We start from the raw sequence: 10149 nt of genomic DNA, 5'->3' as shown, positions 1-10149 counted from the left end.
CACGAGGTGTATTATTCTTGTGAAGCATCCAGGGGTTTTCACACCGAGCAGGAAGTGTTCAGTCCATCTGCGTCACTTTGTTCCGTGCGTCTGTGAGCGGGCTGTCTTCAGCCCTACCTGGTTTGAGTTTGTCTGGAATGATACAGCTGGACTCCTCGGTGTCATGGTGAAGATGGAGCTTCTCCTTCGGACCATGGTCTTGGTTCTGGGCGTCGCGACGTCCTCTGCACTCAACATTTTATCAGGGCAAGCGCTCAGGTGCTCGCGCCAGGTGAGGAGCTCAAAGTGCTGGGAGAGCGCGAGACGCAGTTTATAGTTTGAAAGTAGGATCATTCTATATTTATGTAAAGTTCAATAAAATAAATGATGTAACTTTACTGTAAAAACAAAAAAAAAGTTTATTTAAATGGAGCAATGTGTGTTTAACACGCACGCGCGCGGTTTGTGAGGCTTATACAATGTTTCTTTCGTTTCCAGGATGTGAACTGCACAGTCAAAGACAGTGAGTGACTTCATTTCTGACTTTTTCTGATCTTTTTCCCCTTTTAAATAATATTTTTGAAAGTTCCAGTTTAAGTGTTTGAAGTATTTGTTGATTTACAGATTTACAGATTTCAGATTTATTGGCCAAGTAAAATTACATTTACAAGGAATTTGTCTTCGGTAGATGTTCGCTCTCTAAAACATACAACAACCACAATAAATGAGAATAAAAATACCTAAAAACACATAAGAACATGTATACCCACACACATGGTCATTTACACAGACACCTATATACATATATACACACACACACACACACACACACACACACTCATATCCATAAGCATACTGAAATGAAACTGAACGCTGGTTTAGAAATAAACCTAGATCTATGTATTTTTTTCGTTCTCAAATGGGGTTTCTTGTTTTTTTTTTGTTTTACATTTAACTGGTATTTAATTTCAAAGATGCTGCACAGAAAAATATTTTAAATAAGTTTCCGTTTCGTGATGACCTCAGGTTCACTTGTAAGTTAGCATGTCATCCTAACCATCTTGAACCGTTTAGGTGTGTGTGTGTGTGTGTGTGTGTGTGTGTGTGTGTGTGTGTGTGTGTGTGTGTGTGTGTGTAGGTAACTGTTTGGACCCTGGATGGCAGGAAAGCCACAGTCTTACTCCAGCTGGAGCTGAGGGCCTGCAGGTGTCTGTAGAGACCAAGGTGGATGATGCCGGATGGCTGCAGCCGGTGCTGCACGCTGAATGGGAGTTAAAGGACGATGGTCAGGCGCTGAAGTTCTGTTCTGTGGTACCATTTTAAAAAAATCCTCCTTCAGTAAGATGTGTTGGAGACAGAAAGTTAACCTTTTGCAAATTGGTCAACAGGAAGTATAAATTACCTGAAAGCCACTGAGCTTCATGTTCTTGTGATGTCCACCAACGAGAATCGCTGCATTCGATATTCTTTCAGAGATAAGCTTAAGATGAGAAGTCCATCAGAAGAAAAGGTGGGAGGCATAACGTCACATTTCATTTCATTTTATTCAGACACTGTGAGCTTCAATATAAAGTTTAGATTTATGTTTCTTTCAAATATTTTGTTTAGAGTAATTTTTATTTTTGCAGATTAACACTAAAATGCATCAAAAACTATAAAATCATTCAAATGCAGCCAGATGCTTCAGTGTTTTGATTGTTTTAGTTGATGTCTCTGTGATAGAGTGAGGACCCATGTGGGTTTCATCTAAGCACATTATGTTAATGTTAATTTTAATGATATAGCACATTTACAGCAGCAAATGGCTGTTGCCAAAGTGCTTAACATAAACAAAAATCAATTAAAAACAAAAATAATATACAATCCGGAAACTAAACAGAATAAAATAATTGCATGATTAAAAAACCAAACATAATAAATTAACAACTCACTTAAAGGGAATAAAAATAGGCCTTAAGCCTAGACTTAAACAGGTCAGTTGATGGAGACTCCCTAATAAGTTGTGATAAAGAGTTCCACAGACGAGGGGCTGCCACTGCAAAAGCCCTGACGTCTGAAGGGAACCTGTTGGCGTTTTGGTCCAAGCAGACCGTTGAAGACACAAAGTAATTTGTAAAATCTGTAGAAGTTAGAATGACTAGAAGGTAACAACTCTGTCCTGTAGTTTAATCAAATGTATTTTATGGTTTTAGTGGTCGTTCTTTTCTGATGTGCTGGTGTTGCAACCTGGTCTGGAGTACCGGGTGTCTATTGATAACATCCCCAAACCAGAGCAGGGCCACACCCACTATGATGTCAGCAAATCTGTCCATGTCCCAGGTGAGTGAGGGTCTGTAGCAGGACCTGCTGGTTGTTTGACTCTGAGAGTGACTCTGAACTCTGTGGGATGTAAAGGATAATATCAGAGTATGACATTAGCTTTAGGTTCAGTTTTATTTTGGTAAACTCCATTTTCCATGTTTTAGACATTCCTGTTTTGTAGTAGAGGTGTATTTGCTCATGTTCCTCTTGAGTTAATTCAAAATGTTGGATCTGGTTTGTCCAGATTGTTCGAACTCCAAAATGCAGGAAACTCAGTTTTGCAAGGAAACAGGTAAGAAGAGTCTGGATTTCCTCCTAACAGTAATTATGAACAAAGGTCCTGAAGTCCTAACGGGTCATGTCATTGATTCAGGAAGTGACTGGAAGCCTGATGTCAGCATGTCTCTCACAAGCACAAACAATTCTCTGGCTGTCAGCTTCAGTCCTCATGTCCTGAGTGAGAAGTACATGCTAAAGGTTTCCTGTGGCACCAGCAAGTTTGTTCCTATGAATAATGTAAGGTCACACCATGCTCAACACACTTTGCTTTGCTCAGCAGTCACACAGAATGAAGGCGTTTCCTGTGTTAGTCGGCTGACACAGATAACTTACTGTAGCTGCACAATCACAACGTCCTGTCTGAAGGGTGGATTCATGCGATGAACTCCCCCACACGTCTCTGGTGTTGGGTTTTTTCCTCTAACTCGTTCTTATTACCAGACCTGAAGACCCTACTCTCCTGATGTAGGAGGAGCATCAGGACACTGGTGATTGTTGGGAAACCAGTACTTGTTGGGACGACCCGAGAATTTGATGTAACATTTATGACACGTCTCACCTTTATGTTAATATTGTTTTATTTGATGCACTCCACTTCGAACTGCACCAATCCAGCAACTGCTGCATTTTAATAACTAGTATTAAAGGTGAATACACCAATATTTGCACAAGAATAATTTTTGTTTTAAACTCTCAGTGACACACTTTGCGGGGGGGGGGGGGGGGGGGGGGGTGTTGGCATTTAATTTTTCTTGGCGTCTGGAAAAACATCTCCTTCTGCCCCCCCTTATTTGACTTTCTGCCCCCTTTATTTTGGTCCAAGATCATTACTGGGCTGGCTCTATTAAAAACCTTCTACACCCCTGCTTAGTAGACTTAATGAAGTATTTTTAAGCCAGTATAAAAATGACCGAAACACAAATGGACATATTTGGCATTACTGACCAATATCTTTGATTCAATTTATTTGTTAACAACATCAAGATGCATTACAGTGAACATTATAATAAAGTACGTTTTTCTAGTGCAGAGAGGAGACAACCCATAGAAGCACTGATTTGATCTCATTTCAGAGAATGGAACAGATCAGATGCACCTAATAAATAAAATTACTAACATAAACTCAGGAATCTGTTTCTTTGCTTCATTTGCTTCATTGTGCTGAAAATATCACTAATGCCGATCAATGGACATACACATGAATGCACCTTATTATTTGGAAATTAGTGGGTGTGGTTTACATCAATACATTATTTTAAATCTGAAATTGATATGGATTGATCAGAAGTTGCTATGTGTATTGTTTATTTGAAAACTATTTACAGAGCAGCCTCAGAATTGAGATTAAATATTTTTGACCACAATAGTAAAGGAACTATTACAGAACAAGTAAAACAAGTAAAATCAGAACATTAATGTTTAAGTGCATGAATTAATACATCTGAACTCATGCAGTAGGAACTAGGAAATATGAAATACTAGAACCATTTTATTTTAATTTGATTAAACTGATTTTTTCCTAATGTTGTTGGCATTGTTCCCACACACAGTTAAACAAAACAGTGTTGACTGAGGTGTGTGTGTGAGAGAGAGAGGGAGAGAGAGTTAAAATAAATATTTAAAAAAAAAACGACCTGAGCGAAGGCAGTGACCGACTCATGCACGAGCCATTTTCAGCTCTGTCTTGTCAAATGCACCACATACGTTACGAAAAAGTAACTTTAAATATTCAACCGAAAAAGAGGCGAGCTGAAGAAAACCTAGGGAGCACTGAAGAAACGTGAGCAACAGTGAAGCAAGCACAGAGAGATTCGTTACTGTGTGTGTGTGTGCATGTGCGCGTGTGCGTGTGTGTGTGTGCGTGCGTGCATGGGCCGGACGGACTGAGCTCCCGGCTGCAGTTTTGTGTGTAGGGAGGGGCGGGCGCTCTATGTGACTGACCAACCACAGAGCGTGAAGACAGGCAGTTACCCAATGAGGATTTTCCTTCAACACGATTACAGATATTTACGAGTTTTACTCGTTTCATGCTCGTATTCGTCTAAAATGCTTTATCCGTACCGTATACTCGTCTGAAATGAGTGTCAGTACAGGATCGGCTCGGGGTCCTTCGACTGCCGATGACGTCACATTACTGCAAATCTACTCGGCTTTCACACACACGTTTTGGAAAGACATCAGCAGTTTTGTTAATAAATTAATTGTTTGTTAACACCTAAATGTTTTCTTTATAATTGTAATTTGTTAATAAAACACCATATTATCTTTGTTTTATAAAGAATGTGAAACTGCATAAAACCAACATCGGAATGACAAAAAATAGAACAGTTCGTCAGCCATATCTGTATTAGTGTGGAGTTCGTCTGTATATTTCCTTAGTTGTTATCTAAATACATTCTTTGACTCAAAATATTGCATGGTGTCTTTCAGTAAAGTTCTTATATTTTATTTTGCCCCATTTCATCAACATCAAGAGCTTTTGAGGGTCACCGTTTATCATTTGCTTATATTTTACATTTCCTTTAGAAATTCAAACATATTTTCTCCAAAAAGTGTTGATTTTTGGACTACAGGACTACAACCGCAAATTTGTTCTGACCAATCAAAATAATAAAGTGATAATGTAAATTCTGTAAGCTTCATGTTCAGCCAATCAACTACTTTGACGTCATTGGCAGTCAAAGGACTCCGAGCCGATCCTGTACTGACACCGGCTCATCCCTAGCTGTAACCACCCTGCCCTGCCTCCTCCTTCTTGCTGCCTGCCGGCTGTGATCACAAGCAACAACAGAGTAGTTCCTGCTGCTTCTTCGTGAAACGGCGCAAAAAAAAATAAAATAAAATAAATACATCAATAAAACTTGGGATCTTGTAGACGTGGTGCTGGGATTTCAGCCATGGCGGGCTGCCACGGCTACACCTATGTAAGGGAAACACTGAGTTATGATCTCAGATAAGTTGCCCACAGCTGGTAATTAACCTCTTCCAAATAAAAGCAGTAGTCATCGATAGCAGATGTTTTGCAACATATTCTAATTTTTCAACTCACCTGTGTGATATATTAAACACTGTACCTCTAAACTTTAGAGGTACACCTGCAAAGGGTTCCTGAGCATTTTGGATTCATTGGCTGCTTAGAGTGTGACACTTTGAGAGTAGAATATCGAACCTTTTCATAATATTCTAATTGTCTGAGATTTTTAAAGTGGGGTTTTCATAAGCTGTAAGCTATACTCGCCACAATTATAACACATGAAGGTTTGGAATATCTGACATTATGTAATGAGTCTGTCCCATGTATTAGTTTTTAAGTTTAATTACTGATATAAATGAAGCTTTGCACCATATTCTAATTGTTTTACTTACACCTGTGTGAAATATTAATCACTGTTCTTCAGTGTTAACTTTAAACACATCCAACCTGTTCTCCAGTCAAACCAGGCGAGGCTAAATGTGACATTAAACCTTGATACTTGGCCAAAGTCCTGCTGCCAGTTTGAAGCAGAGGTAAATGATTTTTTTAGCCTTGATTCATTTTTCTGAGGCACAGTAGTGTGATTTCCAGAGGCTGATATACCTGCCTTCATCATCACCACCGCATTTCACCTACATGTGATTCTTTTGTGTCACAGGTCACGCCTTCTTTCCCAAAGTGTGCCAACGACTGTATCCGTCACATAAAAACTCAAGATTTCTGTTCTTATCATCCTACAGGTGAGCAAAATCCATTAAGTTTTACACCAAAGTAGGCTTGGTATACTGCCTGATTAAATAACAGTGTCCTTTAGCTTCTATCACAGTCATGTTGGGATGGCTGTCTATTAACATGTCACTCTGGGTGTTCTGTGGGAGTACAGAGTTCTGGGCCCATACTAAGGGCTGTTTGGTCCTTGTTATCTGTGTTTTCTTTGTATTAATGTTGTTACTTCAGTTCGACGGTATCTTGTGTTTATACACAGGTCCATTGTTGTCCATAATATTCATTGTGTGTGCTTTTTTAACTGATTTGTTTGATGTGGAACCATAGCTAAGCCAACATGATTTTGTTCCAATTTGTGTGAGGATTTGAGAAACCAAAGAGCAAAAATCTGGACATTTGCCAAAGAAAAAGTGTTTGCCTTCAGCACAACTCCAGTATCCTGAACGATCTACTCTTTTTTTTTTCCCTACAGATCAGCCAAGCCCTCAAGATTCACTAACACTCATCTTAGTGGTCTTGGGAATCGTGCCTGTGTGTCTAGTGATAGCCATTGTGTCATGTGTTTGCTGCAGACATAAAGGTACCAGTTCAATTTCTGTAGTTCCGTGTTCATCAGCCAGGGTTATTATATGGTGTGGAACTTAGTGATGTTCTTTCACTTTCAGCTAAACCTCATGTCACTCCTTCCCCTGAGAAACCACCACAGCCACCAAAGTCACCCCCTAAAATACTGGTCATCTACTCCAAGGACCATCACCTCTACAGGGACGTAGTGCTGAAGATGTGTGCATTTCTTCAGGCCAAATGTGGCACCAGGGTTCTGGTAGACCTGCTAGACACCACCTCAGTCAGCATGGTGGGTCGACTCCGCTGGCTGGAATGGCAACGACAACAACTAATAGACCCCTGTGACAAAATACTCGTTTTGTGCTCATGCGGTGTGCAAGCCAAGTGGAGGGCCATGTGTGGTCAGGGGAAGGTGACCCTCCGGGAAGATGTCCTGTCTCCAACAGATGACATGCTCATTCCGTTCCTGAATCTGTTCCTGCCAGACATGCATCAGGTTGGGATGCTGGGAAAATACATGGTGGCTTACTTTGATGACATCTGCAGTGAAAAGGATGTGCCATCTGTTTTTGACATCGGTATCAAATACAACTTAATGAAACACTTTGAGGAATTGTACTTCCGCATCTTAGACATTGAAAAGTATCAGCCAGGCCAGGTTAACCACATCGAGGGAATTAGTGGGGATGAATATTTTACCTGTCCTTCAGGTCAAGCCTTGAGGAAGGCCATTGAAACATTCAAGGACTATCAGTTAGAAAATCCTGACTGGTTTGAAAAGGAGTGTGTGGAGAGTGAAGAGGAGGTCTTTACTGAAGCCAGCCAGCTCATTGGTCCACTGCAGGTTCCTCCTGTATTCGAGTGCGTCATCCCAGTCAGAGATGGACTTCCTGTCTCTGAGTGTGCTCTAGATATCAATGAAAACGACAACAGTGTTCACATTCTTGTTCCTGAACTGAACCCAGAAGGTCTGATGTCATCAGTAGCAGAACTTCTACCAGTGATAAATCCTGAGTGGGAACATCAGTACCCGTCAAGCCTAGCTGAGGTTTTGACAGAACCCAGCTCCATTCTACAACCAGTCTGTATAGCTGAACCTGCCCTGAACAACCGTCCACCTATCCAGCAGAATTTGTTGTCCTTCATACAAGAATCCCCAGGGAACATGCCCATTGAGGATAATGAAGAGGATTCTTTACTGCAGGCAAACATGGAACATTCAGCCTATTTAGACCAAAGATGTTCTATGGACTCTGGTCCTCAAGAATCTTCATGTCCTCTCAACCAGAGAACATCTTTTCCTTCGGCTGAAATCAGCCATCCTGGTCTGGTGGAGATGGAGGTGGGCGAGGTTCTGGGGCCAAGTGAAAAGCGTTCCAGCAGCGGATCTGATCAAGGTTACATCTCAAAAGGATCTTCACAACATGAAGTTCCCATTAAAGAGGATCCAATTGTGGCCTTGGCAAGATTGCAAGAAGAGCTCTTTCAGGGAACTTTTGGATACTCTGACATTGATCCTGAAGAGAACTGATGGGAGACCAGGATCCTCAAGTCTGAGGCATGTAAAAAACTGTGAATGCCTAAAACAATCCAGTTGTATCAAAGTGTTCCCACAAATGGATTTTAGCACACATCTTCTGAACATCCTGACCAACATGAAATTGAGCCACGTGAAGTAATTGCTAATAGATGACGAAATGCTCTTGGAATGATCAAAAACCATGTGTATGCATGCAGCAATGACAAAATTTAGTTGACAAATGTGAAACAACTCATATTATACAGCATGTTGATGTGATACTGCACATACAGTAGGTTCTACAACTAAAGCATCTAAAGACAAACACATTTTGTACCTTTAAGCCCTGTTCACATGGCAGGATAATTGTTCCAGATTTTTGACCCATTTCTCCCCTTCTGACAATCTTAAGGACACACTGATTACTGTAAAGGCCCTAAAAATTACCTTATCAGATATTCCTTCCTATCATATGCGGTGTGCTAGCATTCAGGTCTTCTCTGAAGGATGTTGGGACTGCTGCAATCATAAATTAGGGCCTTCAAACCTGTTGGATTGTCTTGGTCTGATTTTTTGAGCCAGTCAGAAAGTGAGTTGCTTCTGAGGACACAGTCCTTCCTTGGTCAAAGAAAACAGTTTTTGGGATACTTTGTCAGCACTGACAGCTCCTCCATTGAGAAGCGAAACGTCTTCAAGAAATCAAAGAAGTCCAGTTGCCTTCATTTGAACCCTTTTGGGTTAAATGGAAAAGACTTGCATCACGTGACCGTGGCGGTCACAAAACGTCCCGTGACACGTGTAACGGAATGAAAGTCGTTTTCCCCCTCTGACAGAGAACTAGTCTGCATGAGATATGGCCTCAAGGTCTCATGTATTTGCTTCTAAACTGCTTCTTTCCAGCTCAAGAGAAGAATGAAGAAAGGACTCTCTCCTTTTAATTAATCAAAGAACTATTTTTAATAAAGCTAATCAAACAAAGTGTTAGTCAATAAGATGAGACCAATCTGTGAAATCAAAATATTAATTACTTCATTATAATCCTATAGAATGTAATATGTAATATGACTTTAAATGTTTCCACTAGGACTGATCTCACGTAGCATTAAGACATGACACATTGCTTTACTGATCCTATCAGAATCTGCCAGATCTGACAGAGGCGTGGTTTTGGTGGTGCTTGGTAAACTTGTCATCTTTTCATTCGACCATAAACCAAAACATTCGAAGTATAAAACTATGCCCACGTCATCTTTAACGCCAGTTCAAAGCGTTCTAGAGAAGTTGTCGGAGTGGCCAATCCGTAACTTTCCACTTCAGCCAAAAGAACCAACGACAAGCTGGATAAAATCTGTTGCTGTTCCAACTACAGCGACGGTTCCTTTCAGAATAAAAGCTGAACCATCACGACCCAGTTTGGGTCTCGCTAGATGCCAACAAAACTGTTGTGACCTGGAAGTATCTCAAAGACTGGTCTGGTTGACAACCGCTGCTTTTCCTACCGTCTTCGGTTCTAGAGAGGGTCCAGCTGGACCTCGACATTCCTGATCTAGCGGGGACTTACAAAAGGGTATGTAGGCCAATGGAATGGCGTCGAATGTGTTTATGAATCTCCTAACCAAAGCTTAGCGTGAAGACATCACCTTCACTTCCCACCAGAACTAATTGTTTCTTCGGATTTGCTGGTTCTGAACAACATTCCACACTACACCATTCTCCGTCTCATTCACCTTAGTTACACCATACATTTAGTGTTAAAGTTAGTCTAGTTTTAATTTGTTTAGTAATAAATCTTTACACCTTTTAA

At 40.6% G+C, this 10149-nt stretch overlaps 1 protein-coding gene across 2 annotated transcripts; it reads left to right on the top strand.

Moving 5' to 3' along the window:
• The first annotated feature begins 20 nt into the window (after nt 1–20).
• On the top strand, nt 21–10149 carry il17ra1a (interleukin 17 receptor A1a). 2 transcript variants are annotated; one of them, XM_015952902.3, is made up of 11 exons: nt 21–271; nt 478–502; nt 1118–1264; nt 1368–1489; nt 2172–2298; nt 2525–2572; nt 2654–2796; nt 5992–6066; nt 6192–6273; nt 6732–6839; nt 6925–10149. In XM_015952902.3, the coding sequence occupies exons 1-11, from the start codon at nt 164–166 to the stop codon at nt 8355–8357; spliced, it is 2418 nt and encodes an 805-aa protein (XP_015808388.3). In that variant the 5' UTR covers nt 21–163; the 3' UTR covers nt 8358–10149. The 2 variants fall into 2 exon arrangements, with proteins under 2 accessions (XP_015808388.3, XP_070405989.1); XM_070549888.1 differs by lacking the exon at nt 21–271 and having other exon boundaries at nt 1118–1290.

This window comes from Nothobranchius furzeri, chromosome 1 (genome assembly GCF_043380555.1).
Source record: "Nothobranchius furzeri strain GRZ-AD chromosome 1, NfurGRZ-RIMD1, whole genome shotgun sequence".
Classification (NCBI taxonomy): domain Eukaryota; kingdom Metazoa; phylum Chordata; class Actinopteri; order Cyprinodontiformes; family Nothobranchiidae; genus Nothobranchius; species Nothobranchius furzeri.
Note: the sequence above shows the minus strand (reverse complement) of the source record. Positions and strands in the feature narration are given on the sequence as shown.